Source organism: Rhinatrema bivittatum, chromosome 1, assembly GCF_901001135.1.
Source record: "Rhinatrema bivittatum chromosome 1, aRhiBiv1.1, whole genome shotgun sequence".
NCBI lineage: Eukaryota > Metazoa > Chordata > Amphibia > Gymnophiona > Rhinatrematidae > Rhinatrema > Rhinatrema bivittatum.
Window position 1 is genome coordinate 160,203,110 of NC_042615.1, and position 21,051 is coordinate 160,224,160.

General features: G+C 41.7%; 1 protein-coding gene across 4 annotated transcripts in view; it reads right to left on the minus strand.

Annotated features, from left to right (window-relative positions):
* The window catches only part of UBE2K (ubiquitin conjugating enzyme E2 K), a 253,971-nt gene that overhangs the window by 114,899 nt on the left and 118,021 nt on the right, over positions 1-21,051 (minus strand). Inside the window, exon 2 of one of the 4 annotated variants that reach the window (XM_029589215.1) lies at positions 15,219-15,285. The exons of the other annotated variants lie outside the window; for them this stretch is intronic. Coding sequence (XP_029445075.1) covers positions 15,219-15,235 — 17 coding nt within the window. The 5' untranslated portion in view covers positions 15,236-15,285. The remainder of the gene's footprint in view (positions 1-15,218; positions 15,286-21,051) is intronic. 4 annotated transcript variants of the gene reach the window in all.

Here is a 21,051-nt window from a genome sequence, read left to right on the forward strand (position 1 = left end):
CGGCGAAGATTGCCAGTCTCTGAGAATGGGAAGGCATTTCATTGGCTTCGGGTAACTATACAACCAAAAGGATAAAGGGGATGGAACAGCTCCCCTATGAGGAAAGGCTGAAGAGGTTAGGGCTGTTCAGCTTGGAGAAGAGATGGCTGAGGGGGGATATGATATAGGTCTTTAAAATTATGAGAGGTCTTGAACGAGTAGATGTGAATCAGTTATTTACACTTTCAGATAATAGGACTAGGGGGCACTCCATGAAGTTAGTATGTAGCACATTTAAAGACTAATTGTAGAAAATTATTTTTCACTCAATACACAAGTAAGCTCTGGAGTCTGTTGCCGGAGGATGTGGTTAGTGCAGTTAGTATAGCTGGGTTTAAAAGGTTTGGATAAGTTCTTGGAGGAGAAGTCCATTCACTGCTATTAATCAAGCTGACTTAGGGAATGGCCTCTGCTATTACTGGCATCAGTAGCATGGGATCTTCTTGGTGTTTGGGAACTTGCCAGGTTCTTGTGGACTGGTTTGGCCTCTATTGAAAACAGGATGCTGGGCTTGATGGACCCTTGGTCTGACCCAGCATGGCAATTTCTTATGTTCTTATGCACCCTCACCGAGGCACTCCTTTCCCTCGTCTCAGAGGCATAAATAGTCATCTCATGGTGTAGCCTGGAGGGCCTCTTCAAAAGAGACAAGGGGAAAGAATCACCCAATTTCTTCAGGGCCTAAGGTTGCTACAGCACGCAAGAAGCCCAAATCTGTTCCAGGGGACTTACCTCCGAAGCAACCCGAAGGGGATGCATCGATGCCCAAATGAGGTACAAGATGTGTCAAAGACGTCCAAAAAAGAGTTGGAAAAGAAGCGCACTGATGCACATGACATTTCGATGCTTGCCTTGACGCACAAGTCGACAGAACATGCATCACATCCTACCAAGCACTGCGCATCAACGCAGACTAGTCACATTAAACACAGTCTAGTTTTGATGCACATGAATCATTTACCGACGCATGCATCGCAAAAAAATCAAGGACTTGACTGGCAGAGCCTCCAGACCATTCCTCTCCTCCTGAGGATCTCACCTATTCGAAATTTGTGGAAAGACTGGGCAAAGTACTAGGAGTGGAGGTTCATAAAATTCCTGACCCTCGAGAGGAAGTATTTGGTATACTAAAAATTCTAGATGTACCAGCTGAATCAATGGCTCTACCATTACATAAGCTACTTGATTCAGTTTTGTCCAAGATGTGGAAGTCCCTCACTCAATTCTTCCAGTTTCCAGGAAATTAGATTTAACATTCAGGGTACAAAAATCGGCCACATCCTGCGCTGTTCAACTTCCTCACCAGTCATCGTTGAGTTGACAATGAAATATGTAAAGAAGTCTAGACTTCATGTGTCTAGTCCTCCTCTGAAGGAGCATAAAATTCTAGACAAGTATGCCAAGAAAACTTTCCAGAGTGCCATGTAGACATCAAGAAAACAACAGCACCGATTTTATATGGTGCAGTATCTGTTTGAAACCTTACAGTTACTTAACCATTTCTATGTTCCGAATCAGGTCAGCCAGTTACACCTAAGTCATTCTATGACATGCAGGAAGTGTATGCCACCTACTCAGGGCAGTATATGAATCCTTCGAGACATCTTCTCAAACCTCGGCTACTTCTATAGCTGCTTGGACAGCCTGGCTCCATTCTAGTTCAATCAGGGAAGATGTGCATGACAAACCAGCCAAGCTCCCCTGCTTGGGTGATAACCTATTCGGTGAAAAACTTAAGGATACAGTGGCCCAATTGAAAGCGCAGAACGTGGCAGTTCAATCTCTGTCAGCAGTTTTAGACTCCCAGTCGACATTGAGATGCTTTTATTAGCAATTCAGGAAGCCATATTATAACCAGCAGAAGCCCTACAGACTGTAATAGTTTTAATCATTCCAGCAGCCACATTCTCATACTCAGCCAGTTCCACCTACACGACGTCCAAGGGGCAGGAAACAACAAAAACCTTCTCATTAGTCTCTTCAAAAACCTCCACCATCTTTTTGAGGAACACCGAGCCACTGCCTCACCTTCCGGTAGGGGACAGGATAACAGCTTCTGCCTCGCAGTGGAACCACATCATTTCGGATCAATGGGTTCTTCGAATTGTCTGCGAGGGTTATCTGAACTTCATCTCCCAACCTCCTCTTCCACTTCATACAACCCATTTGAGGGATTCTTCTCAGTCACCTCTTCTGAAACAGGAGATCCATGCCCTACTTCAGCAAAGGGCCACTCAATTGGTGCCCAAGCACCAGATCAATACGGGATACTACTCCCAATACTTCCTCATTCCCAAACGTTCAGGGGGTCTCTGCTCCCTAAACAAATATCTTTGGTAGGAGAAATTCCTGATGACTTCCCCCAAACTGGTAAGCCTGTTCATTCAGGAGAACAACTGGATGTGTTCATTGGACCTCAAAGATGCTTACACCGACATTCCAATACACCCATCCTACTGGCAGTTCCTACCCTGTTTCCCCGAAAATAAGACATCCCCCGAAAATAAGACCTAGTAGAGGTTTTGCTGAATTGCTAAATATAAGACCTCCCCCGAAAGTAAGACCTAGCAAAATTTTTATTTGGGAACATGCCCGTCGCACAGAACACCAGAGCATGCAGCTGTGATTTTTTTACCCTGCAGGATTCACAGTTAGTTGTCATCACAAACCAGCATAACCAACAACTATTCAGAATATAATAAATGTTCATTTTTTTGTTCAACAATATATGTGAATTCTTCTTCATGGAAAAATAAGACATCCCCTGAAAATAAGGCCTAGTGCATCTTTGGAAGCAAAAATTAATATAAGACACTGTCTTATTTTCGGGGAAACAGGGTATGCTTCCAAGTGAATTCCAGATACTACCAAAACAAAGTTCTACCCTTTGGTCGATCCTCAGCCCCCAGTCTTTACCAAGTGTCTGGCTGTGGCTCACCTCAGATGTCAAGGGATCTGCCTCTTTCCCTATCTGAACAATTGGCTGATAGTTTCCCCCGACCAAATGTCCCTGCGCCAGCATCTTTAATCTATGATCTCCTGCCTGGAGTCTCTCGGATGCCTCAACAACTATGAGAAGTCAGTACTCAAATCAACTCAGATTCTACAATTCATAGGGGCCATAATAAATTCAGTCCAGTCTTGGGCCTTCCTTCCCCAAGAGAGAATTGAGCGACTTCATTTCTGCACAGAATTGCTCCTCAGCTCAAAAGATAACCTCCCGCCAAGTCCTGGTGGTATTGGGTCACATGGTGGCAGCCATCCATATAGCATCTCACATTCTACTGCACATGCACCATCTCCAATGGGGATTGAAATCACAATGGTCCCAATATCTCCAACCAATGTCCACTAAGGTAACCATATCTCCATGAAGAAAGACATTCGTTGGTGGTTACATCCTGAAGTCCTAACCACTGGATCAACCTCTTCAAGATCCGGTCCACACCCTAGTCCTTACCACAGATGCTTCCACTCAAGGTCGGGGAGTGCATCTGCTCTACTGCAAGACTCAGGGTCAGTGGTCAAAAGATAAACTTGCTTATCAAATACATCTCCTGGAACTCAGAGCCATGAGATATGCCTTAATGGCCTTTACACATCTGTTCAACAGGCATGGACATTGTTTAAAAATACAATCCTAGAGGCGCAGTCCATATGTATTCTACACAATAAGAAAGGTGGAAGGAAGGCAAAACGATTACAGTCATGGTTAAAAGGGGAGGCGAAAGAGGCTATTTCAGCCAAAAAAAATCCTTCAAAAATTGGAAGAAGGATCCATCTGAAGAAAATAGGATAAAACATAAGCATTGTCAAGTGTAAAACATTGATAAGACACGCGAAGAGAGAATTTGAAATGAAGTTGGCCATAGAGGCAAAAACTCATAATACAACTTTTTAAAATATATCTGAAGCAAGAAACCTGTGAGGGAGTCAGTTGGACCACTAGATGACAGAGGGGTTAGAGGGGCTCTTAGGGAAGATAAGGCCATTGCAGAAAGACTAAATGAATTCTTTGCCTCCATGTTTACTAATGAGGATGTTGGGGAGATTCCAGTTCCAGAGATGGTTTTCAGGGGTGATGAGTCAGACGAACTGAACGAAATCACTGTGAACCTGGAAGATGTAAGTAGGCTAGATTGAAAAACTAAAGAGTAGCAAATCACCTGGACCGGATGGGTATGCATCCTAGGGTACTAAAGGAACTAAAAAATGAAATTTCTGATATATTAGTTAAAATTTGTAACCTATCATTAAAATCATCCATTGTACCTGAAGACTGGAGGGTGGCCAATGTAAACCCAATATTTAAAAAAGGCTCCAGGGACGATCCGGGTAACTATAGACCAGTGAGCCTGACTTCAGTGCCGGGAAAAATAGTGGAAACTATTCTCAAGATCAAAATCATAGAGCATATAGAAAGATATGGTTTAATGGAACACAATCAACATGGATTTACCCAAGGGAAGACTTACCTTACAAATCTGCTTCATTTTTTTGAAGGGGCTAATAAACATGTGGATAAAGGTGAACTGGTAGATGTAGTGTATTTGGATTTTCAGAAGGCATTTGACAAAGTCCCTCATGAGAGGCTTCTAAGAAAACTAAAATGTCATGGAATAGGAGGCGATGTCCTTTCGGGGATTACAAACTGGTTAAAAGACAGGAAACAGAGAGTAGGATTAAATGGTCAATTTTCTCAGTGGAAAAGGGTAAACAGTGGAGTGCCTCAGGGATCTGTACTTGGACCGGTGCTTTTCAATATATATATATATATATATATATATATATATATATATATATGATCTGGAAAAAAATATGAGTGAGGTTATCAAATTTGCGGATGATACAAAATTATTCAGAGTAGTTAAATCACAAGCGGATTGTGATACATTACAGGAGGACCTTGCAAGACTGGAAGACTGGGCATCCAAATGGCAGATGAAATTTAATGTGGACAAGTGCAAGGTGTTGCATATAGGGAAAAATAACCCTTGCTGTAGTTACACAATGTTAGGTTCCATATTAGGAGCTACCACCCAGGAAAAAGATCTAGGCATCATAGTGGATAATACTTTAAAATAGTCGGCTCAGTGTGCTGCAGCAGTCAAAAAAGCAAACAGAATGTTAGGAATTATTTGGAAGGGAATGGTTAATAAAACGGAAAATGTCATAATGCCTCTATAATCGCTCCATGGTGAGACCGCACCTGGAATACTGTGTACAATTCTGGTCGCCACATCTCAAAAAGGATATAGTTGGGATGGAGAAGGTTCAGAGAAGGGCAACCAAAATGATAAAGGGGATGGAACAGCTCCCCTATGAGGAAAGGCTGAAGGGGTTAGGGCTGTTCAGCTTGGAGAAGACGGCTGAGGGGAGATATGATAGAGGTCTTTAAGATCATGAGAAGATTTGAATGAGTAGATGTGAATCGGTTATTTACACTTTTGAATAATAGAAGGACTAGGGGGCATTCCATGAAGTTAGCAAGTAGCACATTTAAGACTAATCGGAGAAAATTCTTTTTCACTCAACGCACAATAAAGCTCTGGAATTTGTTGCCAGAGGATGTGGTTAGTGCAGTTAATGTAGTTGGGTTCAAAAAGGTTTGGATAAGTTCTTGGAGGAGAAGTCCATTAACGGCTATTAATCAAGTTTACTTAGGAAATAGCCACTGCTATTAATTGCATCAGTAGCATGGGATCTTCATAGTGTTTGGCTAATTTCCAGGTTCTTGTGGCCTGGTTTGGCCTCTGTTGGAATCAGGATGCCATGCTTTCTGGACCCTTGGTCTGACCCAGCATGGCAATTTCTTATGTTCTTATGCTACAAGGTCATGTCCTCATGATTCATATGGATAATCAGGTTGCCATATTTACTTGAACAAGCAGGGCTGTTCAGGATCCTGGATTCTCCGCAGGGAAGCAGTATGGATCTGGGAGTGGGCCTTCAACAACTCATTAACCTTGAGGGCAACTTACTACCAGAGATAGCAAATAAGTTAGGCGACTATCTCAGCAGAGTGTTTCATCTCCACGAATAGTCTCTCAACCATAGGTAGCAGACCAAATATTCCTACAGTGGAGTCGACCTTGGATAAATATTTTCGCTACAGAACAAAACCAGAAAGTTCATCAGTTTTTGCTCTGAACGCCCAAATCCATCTCAGGATGCCTTCCTAATGTCGTGGTCGAGAGGTCTCCTTTATGAATTTCCTCCACTTCCTCTTATCTCAAAAACAGTTCAGAAAATGATATAGGACAAGGCTCGCATGATACTACATAACACCTGCGTGGCTGAGACAGCCCTGATTTGCTTATCTGGTACAGTACTCCAAGAGTGAGCCGTTAAATCTCAGTCAAGACCCAGATCTCTTGACTCAGGAGGACAGCTCCCTTCATTCTCTATATTCCTCCCTCCACCTGACGGCCTGGATATTGAACACGAGATTTTAAAAGACTTAACTCTTTCAGCAGATATTCAAAAGTTTACCATAGCTGCGAGGAAACCATCAACCAGTCGCAACTATACCTTCAAATGGAAAAGGTATGTTGAGTGATGTCAGTCGAGATATTAGCCCTTTCTCTTACACACCCAGAGAAATCCTCACTTACTTACTACATCTCTCCAAGTTGGGATTAGTGACATTGTCAATTAGAGTTTACCTAAGTGCTATTACTGCTTATTACAAGAGGGTCAAAGACACTTCAGTAGCTTCTTACCCTTTAGTTTTGCCTTCATGAAAGGATTCTTTAACCTTCTTCCTCCAATCCGAAAGCCTCCAGTGCCCTGGGATTTAAATGTGGTCTTATCAGCTCTAATGAAGCCCCCCTTTGAACCACTACAATCTGTACATTTGAAATATCTCACTTGGAAAGTGATTTCTCTCATAGCAATCACCTCGGCCCAAAGAGGGAGTGAGCTACCGGCATTAGTTCACTTATCTCCATACTTGCAATTTTATCACAACAAGTTAGTACTCAAAACTCATCCCAAATTTCTACCTAAAGTGGATTCAGCTTTTCACATTAATCAGGACATTTCACTACTTATCTTCTTTCCTAAACCACACAGGAACAGAAGAGAATCTAAGCTCCATACCTTAGATTGTAAAAGAGTTTTAGCTTGCTATAAACAAAGGACTCAGCCTCATTGCAAGCCTCAAAATAATTCATCTCATTCAACCCTAACTCGCTGGGAGTAGCAGTCTCCAAAAGGATAATATCCAACTGTTTCTCAAATTGCATTCAATTCTGTCATTCCTCAGCAAATGTTCCCTTGTCCAGTTTAGTCAAGTGTGAGCCACTACATCCTCCATGGCACATCTACGAAATGTTCTCATAGAGGACATCTGCAAAGCGGCTACTTGGTCATCAATTCACACCTTTACAGCACATTACTGCCTTGACCAGCTAAGAGCTTCAGACAGAGGTCTGGGAAAAACAGTATTATCAAGTGTCCTTAGCCAGAAAAACATGTCCATGGGGGAATAGGGGGGAAAAAAAACCCCAACACAGTTCTACTACTAGAAAGAACTTTGGGGATAGTCATGCTACCTCAGATAACAAAAATTTTTTCCCTGATGCTTGGGACTCCCAAATAGCATGGCTAATTCAGCCTGCTTATTGACAGAAAAGAAGCAAATTTACTTACCGTAAATGGTGTTTTCCGTAGATAGCAGGATGAATTAGCCATGCATACCCTCCCTCCTTCTTGGACATGTCTTGTCTCTGCTCTATCAAAATGTTGTCTTCTAGATTTCTCACTAACTGAAGGGACTGGTGCCGTGCAGTAGTTAAAAACTAATTTAGAGAAGAGAACGTCCGCGAGAGTGCTGATGATGTAACCCAAATAGCATGGCTACTTCATCCTGCTATCTACAGAAAACATCATTTATGGTAAGCAAACTTTCTTCTTCTTTTCCCAGGTGGTGCCATCTGATAATGAACCAAACTCTGTGTACCTGTAAATTGGGATTATTTTTCCCTATGTACACTGCTTTGAATTTGACAACATTAAATTAAATTTGCTGTTCAGATGCCTAGACTAAAGTCCATCTGCAATTCCTCACAATCTGCTGCAATTTTAAAAATTTTGAATAATTTTGAATCTCTAAATATTTTATCACCTCACTCATTGCTCTCTTTTCCAGATCATTTAGGAATATGTTAAAAACACAAGTCCCAGTACAACCCCCAAGGCAATCCACTATTGACCTTTCTCCATTTGGTAAACCGACCATTTAGTTCTACTCTTTTTGCCTGTCTTTTAACCAGTTATCAATCTACAACAGGACACTGTTTTCTATCCCACAACTTTTTAACTTCCTGAGAAGTCTCATGGGGGGACTGTCAATTTCTGAAAATTAAACTATTTCCATTTTAGCCATATATTTATATGATCAAAAATATCTAACAGATTAATATAAGATTTCCCTTTACTAAAATGTTGACTCCTCCACATTAAGCCACATCTCTCTATATGACCCGCAATTTTGTTTTTAATAGCAGCTTCTACCATTTTGCCAGGGTCACTGGTTTAGGGATTCCTAGATCACCCTTAAAGCACTTTTTAAAATCAGCATTACACATTGGCCACTCTCCAGTCTTCAGGTTGCATTAAATGATAGATTATAGATTTCTAGCAACAGGTTTGCAATTTCATGTTTAAATACCTTCTAGGTCTGATTTGTTACTCTTGTCAACATCAACTATTACACAGCGATTTGCATTAATTGTTTAGAATCATCACAATCAAAGAACATTTCTAGTTTTTGTCTCCAATATCCTCTTCATAAAGATCAAAGTCAAGAATTCATTTAGTTTTTCTGCTATTTCCATGTCCTTTCTGAGCACCTCCTTTACCCCCCTTGGTCATCTAGCAATCTGATTCTTCACTGGCTTTTCGCTTCCAATGTACTTGAAAAGTTATTATAATCTTACCTCTATGGCAAGTTTTTTTTTCAAAAGTTTTTCTTGGCCTGCCTTATACTTAACTTGCCAGTGCTTATGCACTTCTCTTTGTATTTTTTTGAAAGATACTTTATGGCTTTAATTGCCTTTTTCACCTAATCATTAAACCATGACCACCGTTGTTTGATCTTCTTTTAACCTTTTTGCATGCATGGGATACATTTTATATGCACTTACAAGCTGGTATTTTTAAATGTCTACATCTCATGCAAAATTTTTAACCTTGGCAACCACTCCTTAGTTTTTCTTAATTTCCTCATTTTATCAGCCTCTTCTTAAAATTACGTGATACTGCAGTAGTTTTACTTAGTATCTACCTTTCAGTGATTGTCAAATTTAACTGCATCTTCATCACTATTGTCAAGCATTTCCACCATATTCTGAGTTTCACTGAGTAGAACTTCATAAGAGACTCCTCATGAAATTGGGATGACATGGGATCAGAGGCAATGTCCTATTGTGGATTAGTAACTGGATAAAAGACAGGTAACAAAGTAGAACTAAATGGTCAGTTATACAAATGGAGAAAGAGTTAGTGGAGTGCCTCAGGGCTCTGTATTGGAACTTGTGCTATTTAGCATATTCATAAATAAGCTGGAGAAAGGAATGATAAGTGAGGAAACCAAATTTGCAGATGACCCAAAATTGTTTTGAATCATTAAAACAGCAGTGGACTGAAGAACTGCAGGACACAGACTAAGAAATTGGGTGTCTAAATGGCAGCTACAATTTAAAGTGGAGAAGGGCAAAGTAACACACAGGGAAAAATAGTCCCAAAAAACACCTACACGATGCTGGCTTTCATGTTAGGAGTCACTACTCAGTAAAAGACCTCAATCTTGTGGCCAATACCTTGAAAACTTCGGCTCAGTGTGTGGCAGCATTCAAAAAGGCAAATAGAATGTTAGGAAATATTTGGAAAGGAATAGAGAAAAAAACTGAGATCATTAAAACATCTTTGTATAGATCCATGGTGCGTCAGCACCTTGAGTACTGTGTGAAGTTATAATAGCCAAATCTCAAAAAGACAGCGGGCATAGTAAAGGTTCAGAGAGAAAGGTGACTCAAATGATAAAGGGGATGGAAAAGCTCCCTTATGGAGAAATGCTAAACAGATTTGGGCTCTAGCTTGGAAAAAGACAATTTGAAAGGGAATATGATTGAAATTTAGAAAATCATGAGCGGGGTGAAATGAGTAAATAGGGAACAATTATTTGCCCATTCAAAAAACAAAACAAACCTAGGACTAGGGGACTCCATGAAACTAGCAAACAGGAAATTTAAAACAAGTCATAGGGAGCATTTTTTTCACTTAGTATACAATAAAGCTATGGAATTGGTTGTTGGAGGACTAATAGTGGAGTTCAAAAGAGGATTAGACAAGTTCATGAAGAAAAAGTCCATAAAACGTAATTAGCCAGGCAAACTAGGGAAAACCAGCACTTATCCCTGGGAGTGAGATAAGAAAAGGATCAACTATGGGATCTGATGGATATTTATGACCCAGACTAGCCACTGTTAAAGACAGAATGCTGGGCCTGATAGACCTTGGTCTGACCTTAACATGGCATTTTTTACATTCTTAAAACTGTTTCCCCATTGTCAGTTCAATGATCATTTGCTGCATGAAGCAGTCACACTATAGAAATAAGCAGTAATATGGTAAAATAAGTGCAGGTAAAGATCAATTGGCACATCCAATCTGCCCTGTTGTTTTCTTTAATTTTCAACCATTTGGGATAGATAAGCAAATAAATCCCCTTGTTTAAACTAATACCTGCTCCCATGAGACCCCCATGTCTTCTATTCAACCTCTCAACCCTGTTCCCATCACTGACCTCTGCAGTAGTACTCTACCCCCCAGATCTTTCTAGCAGATCCCATGAATTCAGAGTTGGAATTAGAGGAAGAGCTGTAAAAGAATTTGCCATTCAGAGTATCCATTCAATGTAGTCATGGAGTAGGTAGCCTATGCTTTGGACATACAGATCCAGGACCAAGAACTCGTAAAAACTTCTCTCTTACTATGATATGCAAGAGAAAGGAGGAAAGTATATAGACTGAACACTCAGAAGAAGACCTAGTCAGAATGGGCTTACCCAGATATCTGCAGACAGGGGTGACCCATGGGTACCTTGGGCTCTTGCCCCAAATCTCAAGCAGCCCAAAACTGCTCTTCCTTTACTACTCCTGCCCTTTCCCTTCAGAAAGTTTGCAGGAAACAGAAGGGAAAGGGCTAGAGAAGAGAATAGAGCCATTGCTACTCTGCCCTATTTCTCCCCATATGTTGCCAGCAATTTGCTCCAAGCTCACCTCTTCTTCATGTGGGGAGTAGAGAAGGAAGGGGTGAGCCAGAAAGATACTGCAGGGAGAAAGAGGAGGAGGGAACAGAACAATTTTTTCATGTTCTGCTGTTGTCCCTCCAGACTCATCCACCCATCCCTGTTTCATCAGGCAGTAGTCGGGAGAATGAGGGAGGAAGGGCTGGAGCAGCTCTCTCTGATTCAAGGACTTGTGATTCAGCTGATGGCAGAGTTTGAGGAGTAGGGAGGAACCCTGGAGTGCAAGTCAGGAAGCTTTAAGTGATTTACAGGAAGGAAAAGGAGATAAATGATGAAAGGAGTTGAGGTGAAAAGGGAATAAACGCTGGTGGTGACAGAAAGGAGAATACTCGGAGACCAGGCCGGGACTGGGGGGGAGAGGCATAGGGGCAGCTGCCTTGGGTGTCAAGCCCAAGGGGGTTTCATCAGCAGGGCTGCTTTTATATATGGGCATAAGCACACAGGATCTGCTCAGATGACTACTGGCCAGTGCCCCAGTCTTAGGGAGCAGAGAGCAGTCCTCTGCTTCCCTGCTCTATTCCCTCCCCCGTCCCAGGCAACATATGCAAGGAAAAGGAAAGAAGGTAAGAGAGTCTGGAGCAGACAGATACATGTAAACAGCAGCCTGGCTGGATCAGACCAAGTTCCATAGAGCCCAACATTCCTGTCTCCAATAATGGCCAGTCCATCAGATCCCAATAGTTGATCTATTTCTTATATCGCACTCCCAGGGATTAGTGCTGGCTTTCCCCAGTCTACCGAGCTAATAACTGTTTATGGACTTTCCTTCAGGAACTTGTCCAATCCTCTTTTGAACCCCAATATGTTAGTTGCCTTGATCACGTCCTCTGGCAATAGATTCCATAGCTTGAGTGTGTGCTGAGTGAAAAAAATACTTTCAATGATTTGTTTTAAATCTGCTGGTTACTAGTTTCATGGCATGTCCCCTAGTTCTAGTGTTGTCTAAAAAGGTTAAATAACTGTTCCCTATTAACCTGTTCCTCCACTCATGATTTTATAAATTTGAATTATATCCCCTCTTAGTTGCCTCTTTTCTAAGCTAAAGGACCCTAATTTGTTTAGCCTTTCTTCATAAGGAATCTTTTCCAACCCCTTTATCATTTCTGTTGCCCTTCTCTGTACATTTTCTATGTCTGCTATGTCTTTTTTTTTTTTTTTTTTTTTTTTTTTTTTTTTTAATTATGGCAACCAAAACTGCACACAATACTCAAGATGCAGTCACACCATGGATCTATACAAGGGCATTATGATAGTCTCAATTTTATTCCCCATTCTTTTCCAAATAATTCCTAATATTCTATTTGCCTTTTGGACTGTCACTGCACACTGAGCTAAAGATTTCAAGATATTGTCCCACAAGGACTCCTAGGTCCTTTTCCTGAAAGGTAACTCCTAACATGGAACCCAGCATCATGTACTTGTAGTTGATTATTTTTTCTTACGTGCATTACTTTGCACTCGTTCAATGTGAAAGAGTGTCTCTGAAAACCCTCCTTAACCAGTGCTAGATGAGGCATCTAGCCTGATCCGCCTTAAAAGCTAAAGACACAGGTAGCTCTCCAGCGGATGCCTGGAGAGCAGGAATAAAAGTTTAGGCCCAGGCAGGAACAGACAGGCCTCGAGTCTCTAGAACAAGGCAGATCCTGTAGGATATGAAGATTGAAAGTAATGCTGAGATGTGAATACTAAAGATAAATGCTGAATATGAATCTGGGTGAAGGCAAGTCATTGATGTCGGTTAATGTGCTTGTGGGAAAATAGGTTTATGTAAGAAGAGTCAAAGTCCAGGGTGTGTCTGTCCTTTTGGGAACTTACAGACCGCTTGTGTTATCTCAAATTCACATTAAATTGTATCTGTCATTTAGAAGCCTGGTCTCCTAGGCTTACAAGGTCTTTCTGCAGTTCTTCACAAATCCACTGCTGTTTTAATGACTCAAAACAATTTTTTAAAAATAACTTATTTAAATAAGGCACGCCAGATAAACTGGCAAATTTATCTCAAATTACACTAATATGTATAATACAAAAAAAACAGTTTAAGGCAGACATTTGCAAGTTAATTTAAAAATGCTGTAGAGGATGTACATCATCCAGGATCATCTTTTATGTTTAATTTGTAATGGCTACTCCCCTCCAAGTCCAGTAAGAACCCTACAAAATCTGATTGGCGTGATCACGTAGTTAATAGGTCAGCTTCTTCAGAAACTGTAATGTCTGCCATCTTACCCTCCCAGCAAGATATCACAGGAGAGCATTTCCACATGCATACAATCAATCTGGCAGCATACAAAAGAGAACTCACCAACTTTCTGCATACACAATCTATTGTCCCATTTCCCCAGACGATACAAGATTGAGTTCATGTCCATCTGTTGCCCACAAATTGCTATGACAGTTTATTACCTCCTCCTAGAAACTCTGGACCTCTCTGCATTCCCATACACGTGCAAATATGTACCCACCTGCACACCCATTCTCGCGCAATATTTACTGACATTACCAAATTTGGAAATAAAACACAAGAGTGCGATATATGTGGTGGAGTAACAAACTTATTTCCTGTCCCTTACAGCATATTGATATTCTTTCTAGAGGCTTTTCTGAATGAGGTCCAGGTTTTTGTGTCAAAATCCTTGTTCAAATCCTAATTCCACTGATTAATAATTCCCAGAGTACCAGATGCACATAATTTGGCTCTTAAAGATATATATATATATAATAAATATATAATATCGACACCAAATGTTGTGCTTTTCCTAGTCCTTCACATTCTTCTAAACTGGATCTAGTTATTTTAGATTTTTATATTCCACTTTTTTGGCACTTCAAAGTGGTTTACATTCAGGTTCTGTAGGTATTTCCTTATCCCCAGAGGGCTTGCAATCTAATTTTGTACCTGAGGCAACAGAGGGTAAGTGACTTGCCCAAGGTCACAAGGAGCGATGGTGGCATTTGAACCCTGGTTTCCCTGGTTCTGGGATTTTTAGAAGATCTTTGCACTGTTGCAAATATAAATATATAGCTGAGGCAGGAATTTGGAACTCTGATTGGAGGGTCAATCAAAGTCCTAATTTTCCTAACCTCAAGAATTTGTCCCATAACCTCAGACCCCTCTCCTCCCAGTCTTCAGTATCCAGCGAGAACATGCACTGAGATACTTGCAGGTTTCTCACAAGAGAGGACATATATGCCCTGACTTTAACTAAGGGTTTAATGCAATGTTTTTACTGTTTGCCATACTTTCAAGATGTGCGCCAGAATCTAGTGATTTCGGATAATCTGCTGGAGCACACTGGATGTGGGGGAGATATGTAATAAGGATGCTGAGTTTCAGCCCCTCGCACCACTCCCTCCAATGGAAGCCAAGATGGTGGACAGTCAGTTCCCAAACAAGCATGGAGACAGACCAGCCGACAGGCCCAGTAATACCACTAAAAACTAGGGAGGCCCAACCCACCAGTCTTTGGATTTAACTGCTGTAATACACTTTAATCTGGGGGGCCCTTCCCAAAACGTTTGTCATGTAACTTCTAAGTGCCATGATCATGGAGAGAAATATATTACACAGGAGGTGCATAAAGGGATAAATAAGTTGAGGGAGTATCGACATTTTGACCAAACTGACTTGACTCAACAAGGATATGGGAAGCGAGATCCAGATACTCTGATCTGTCTATTTTAGCAAATGTTGGGGGATAGTTATCCTTGTACAATTTGGTGAGATCTTTTGATATCCACACCCCAAGATATTTAAACCCAATGCAGGCTATGTTAAATATATCTTTCACTTGAGACTGCCCTCTCTGCGATCCGACCAGCATGAGTTCACTTAGCATAATTAATGTATCCTGATAAGGCGCCATACCTGTCTAAAAGGTCCATCAGAGCTGGAACAGTTCTGGGCAGATCAGTCAAGTACAGAAGGGCATCATCTGCATATAAAGAAATTTTTATGGCTGGAATTATAAAAATTAAAGCCTTTTATGGTCGGAGACCATCTTACTACTTGCGCCAAGAGTTCAATGGCAAGGTCAAATAATAATAGGGCCCTATAGCCTACCAAAAAAACTACCTGAAATTACCCCCATCAGAGAGCACGCGTGCTGTAAGGTTTTTATATAAATCATAGAGCCAAGAAAGAGATGTCCTGAGAAGCAAAAACTATTTAAATAGAAAAAGACTAAGCTATCCTGTCAAAAGCATTGTCCACAATCATGGACCAAACAGCATCAGGAAATTTTTTGTTTCATAGTGAGGTTTAATATGTTAAACTGTGTGTGTTATTTGTAGACATGCGGCCTTTAAATAAGTCTGGTCTGGATGAATTAACACTGGTTCAAAATCTATGCAAAATTGTAAAACTTTGCTAAGATTTTAACGTCTGTATTAATCAGCGATATAGACCGATAAAATAATATTCCAGGGATCCTTACCCTTTTTATGAATTAAAACTATCAGGGCTTCAGTTAGTGTTCCTGTGCTGGCCCTCGGAGATCTAAGGTAGTTAAATAATTCACTTTAAGGACGGGACCAGCAGCTCTGAAAAGGTCTCTATAAAATCTAGTGGAAACTCATCCAGAATTGGGCTTTTCCCAGTCAAAGTCTATCAACCTGGACACTTCCTCTAGGGTTATATAGTGCACTAAGCACCTTCGCATCATCTGAAGACAGTTTCAGGAGCTCTAAAGGCTCCAAAAAGATTTTAGTGTCCTTTTCAATAGGCGGCAGTTGGGCTTGATAGAACCCTGAAAAGTGAGATACAAACTCACCATTAATACCGCATGGCATATATTAATATCTCCCTCCATCTTTGATCCCATAAATGACAGCATTCCCCCTACTAACTTTCACCGCTTTGGCCAATAGGGTTCCAAGCTCTCCCCCCAAGCTTATAATAGGCTTGTTCGTAAACAGCAGCGATTCTAAATATTTAACACTTCAAATTCTTTTAATTCGTCTCTGACCAGATTTAATTTTTTAAGCGCCCTAACCGAACCGTTTTTTGTTTTCACTATAACTTCCTTATCTGCATTTCCAATCTCAGCATGTCAAGATTTTTCTCTGTTTATTAAGATGACTGGCATATGAGATAATGATCCCTTATACCACTATTTTCAAAGCCTCCCATCTTAGAGTTGGCTATAATCAGAAGATGGATTATTTCACGCGAAGACCTGAAAATTGTGCTTACTTTATCTCTGAAATCCTGTTTCCCCAAGCAGTGACACATTCATTCTCCAGGGTCAGAAAGATTTGGACAGCTGGCGAGACTGAAGGAAACTGCAATTGCATAATGGTCTTGAAAAGGTGCAGGACAGAATATCAGGGTCAGACCCTTTAGCAGCCATAGCCCTGTTGCACATGAAAAAATCTATTCTGGCTGTATGTGTGATGCCTATGGGAGAAAAAAAAGTATAATCCTTGCACTGTGGAAACCTCTCTCTCCATATATCTATTAACCATATAGTTGAATCAGGTTATCAAAATTGTCCCTGGAGTTGAGATCCCGATCTCCGTCTGAAACCTATCAATGCCGGAGTCTACACAAAAATTCCAGTCTCCCCCAATACACAACCCAGTAATATCATACCCCAGTAACACTTCCTGTAGCCTCTTATAGTTAGGGCCATAGACATTTTTCATATGTTACAGTCTGCCCTATAATATAACAGAGCAACCTTCTGGGTCCACAATGAGGAGCGTTGCACTTGCAAAGGGAGAATCTTATGTACTAATATACGTAACCCTCTGCACGTCGAGGAATAAGAGGCCGCAGTCAAGTGAGTTTCTTGTAGAAACGCTATCAGTGCTCAATGCCCTTCAAGATACTGCAAAATCCTAGACCTCTTCAGTGGCGTGGAAATCCCCTGGACATTCAGGGAGATTATACATATGTCAGTCAACAACATTCTCATTTGAAAGAGAAAGAGGGCATGGAACAACATGCTTGCCCCCACAGCATCCAACCAGAAATAGCAAAATGTGTACCATTCAGTAGCATATTATATAGCGATAGTACCTCTTTTCTACTTTTTAAACTGTTTCTGCTCCCCAACTATCTGCCCCTTCCCCAACTCTTCAACTCAAAATTGTGTCATTTGCAAATCTGATAACCTCATTCGTCATTCCTTTCTCCAAATCATTATGAATATGATAAATAACACAGGACCAAATATAGACCTTTAGGGCAATCCACTAATGTGGACAACTGACCATTTAGGTCTACCCTCTATTTCCTGTCTTTTATCCAGTTACCAATGCACAATAGGACACTGCCTCTAATCCCATGACCTCCAATTTGCTGAAGAGTCTCTCATAAAGGCTTTATTAAATGCCTTCTGAAAATCACTATACACTATATCAACCAGCTCACATTTGTCTGCATGCTTATTACATTCTGAAAAAAAAATCTAGCAAACTAGTAAGGCAAGACTTCCCTTTGCAAAACCCATGGACTCTCCCCCATCAAGCATGTCTATTATGTGGTCAATTTTGTTTTTTAAGAATAGCTTTGATCATTTTGCCTAACACAAACATCAGGCTCAACCAGCCTATAGTTTTCTGGATTACTCTTACAGTCCTTTTTAAAAACTGGTGGCACACTGACCATTTCATACCATGTCTGTTTTAAATAAGTTGCAAATCACCAGAAACAGGTGTAAAATTTTATTGAGTTCCTTCAGAACGCTGGGCTTAATACCAATGAGTCCCAAACTTTACTTTCATATTAAACGTGTGAAAAAAGTGCTTAGTGAACAAGAAATTAATTGTTCAATATTTGCTCCTTTGTGGCATTTTTCTATGACCCAGTAGACTGAGCAATTAAGCACTTTTTCACATGTAATATGAAAGTAATTTTTGGAAGTTTTTTTTTGTCAATGCTGATTACTTTATACCTACTGAGGCATAACTGCAGCTAAAACGCCTGCCCTATAAAGATTATGAACTGGCTTTTTCATCTGGTTTTGAAATTAGTCACAGTGTAATTTTGGTTTGTTATAAATATATATCCTACCTACAAAAACAAAGATTTTAATATTTAAAAGTATGATGTCCAATTATATGATTTTATTGGATTTGTTTTGGGAAGGTGTGGTAGGGAGATTAATGAGTTTGAGTTATTATCAAAATCTTGGAGGAAGGGGGCACACAAAGCTAAGAACCTAGAGAAGTGGTCTCAAACATGTAGTGGCAGACGCCAGTCAGATTTTCAGATACTGCATGAATAAGCTCGTGTGGAGAAGGCTCAGGTCTGCTTTAGGCCTTGTGTATGATGGCTCACAGACACTGTGATGATTTTCAGTTTTTGCAACTATTGATATTGCCACTGCACAAAGCCATTGCAGCCTTAGGAGCACAGAGCGAGGATAGAAAAAGAAAGGGGGGAGAGGGAAGGGGACTGCTACTGGGCAGAAGGTGAAGGGGGGGGGCAGAGAAGGGACACCTACTAGGCAGAAGGTTGTGGGGCACAGAGAGATAGAGAGGATAGGGCTCCTGTTGCAGGGTAGAGGGTTGATGGGGAGAGGGGGGCTGCTGCAGGGCAGAGGTTTGTGGAGCATGAAGGGATGTTCTGTTGCTGATCAAGTGGTTGGGAGAGAAAGATTGCTGGTGAGCAAGGTGGCAGGAGGAGGGGGAAGCTACTAGGCATGGATGGGTTGTACAGAGGGGGTGCTGCTCAGCAAGGGGTGGGGTGAGAAAAGAGGGGATACTACTGGTCAAACAATGGAGGGTGAGAAAGAGAAGGATAAAGAGCAAGAAGTGGATGGGAGAAAGCAAATGTTGCTTATCTGTAACAGGAGTTCTCACAGGACAGCAGGATGTTAGTCCTCACATAGGTGACACCATCAAGATGGAGCCCAATCACGGAAAACTTCTGTCAAAGTTTTCCAGAACTTTGACTGGCCCCTACTGGGCATGCCCAGCATGGCACTATCCCTGCAGCCAGCAGGGGTCCCCCTTCAGTCTTATTTGAAAGCTACAGGCAAGTGCAGAAAATAACAAACATTACGAACCCAAACACGGGGCGGCGGGCGGGTTTTGTGAGGACTAACATCCTGCTGTCCTGTGGAGAACACCTGTTACAGGTAAGCCAATATTTGCTTTCTCACAGGACAAGCAGGATGGTAGTCCTCACATATGGGTGAGTACCGAGCTGAGATGTTCCGAACATGCACCAAATGTACCCAACGGCGTGCAACAGGCACAAATGGGGGTAGAATTTTCTAGAGGGCATCCTGAACCCCACCGGGCAGGCGGAAGGGAAGTAGGTACGTCACGTTGGAAATAAGTTACGCAGGACAGACTGGCCGAAGATGGAATCTTGTCTTCCGGCTTTGTCCAAGCAATAGTGGGCTGCGAAATTGAGGAGAGAATTCCAGGTGGCAGCCCTGCAAATGTCAGGAAGCGGCCACCAATCGTAAGTGTGCTACTGAAGTAGTCATGGCCCTCACAGAGTGTGCTGTAACACGGTCTGGAAAAGGAATGCCTGCTTGCTGGTAGCAAAGAGATATGCAGTCCACCAACCAGGAGGAGAGAGTCTGCTTACCCACAGGTTGCCCTAATTTGTTGGGATGGAAAGAGATGAATAACTGAGTGCTCTTCCTGTGGGCAACTGTACGGTCTAGATAGAAGCTAGAGCCCGTTTACAGTCAAGTGTATGCAGAGCCTGTTCCCCTGGATTGGAATGGGGCCTGGGAAAGACGGTAGGTAGTATGATGGATTGATTAATGTGAAACTCTGAAACTACCTTGGGTAAAAACCTAGGGTGAGTGCGGAAAGTAGTACCGCCTGGTCCTGCAGGAGTTTAGTGTAAGCGGATAGGTAACTAGGGCCTGTAACTCACTAACCCTGCGAGCTGAAGTGATAGCTAATAGGAAAATCACTTTCCATGTGAGATATTTTAGGTCACAGGAGTGAAGAGTCTCGAATGGTGGTTTTATGAGCCGACCAAGAACCAGGTTAAGGTCCCAAGAAGGGGCTGGAGGACGTAGAGGTGGCTTGACATGGAGCAAACCCTTTAAAACTCATGTTACGAGGGGTTGTACTGATATAGGGACATCCCAGACACCTTTAGAAAGGCGGCTACCGCACTGACAAGCATTCTAATGGAAGAGGTTTTAGACCTGACTGACAGATGCCAGAGATAGTCCAAAAACCTTGGGATTGGACAAGAAAAGGGATCAAGACTGCGAAGTGCACCATGATGTGTACCTTTTCCATTTATAGGAATAAGATTTTCTTGTGGAAGGCTTCCGTGAAGCAATCAGGACACGAGAAGCCGAATCTGAAAGGTTAAGTGGTTGAAGGACTAACCTTTCAACATCCATGCCGTCAGGGACAAGGCCTGAAGATTGGGATGGCGTAGACATCCGTCGTTTTGAGTGATCAGATGCGGGTCCGTTCCCAAGGGAATGTGCCTGTGGATGGAGAGATCCTGGAGAATGGGAAATCACACTTGGCGAGGCCAGTGAGATGCTATCAGGATCATGGTTCCCTTGTCCTGACGTAGCTTTCACAAGAGTCTTCGAAAGAAGAGGAAGTGGAGGGAATGCATAGCGCAGACCGGTTGCCCACGAGAGGGGAGAAATGCATCTCTGGGCTGAGAGCGCTCGCTCCGAATGAGAGCAGAAATTATCGACTTTGTGGTTCTGAGGGGGACGCAAAGAGGTCTGTCTGGGGATAACCCCATTGTTGGAAGA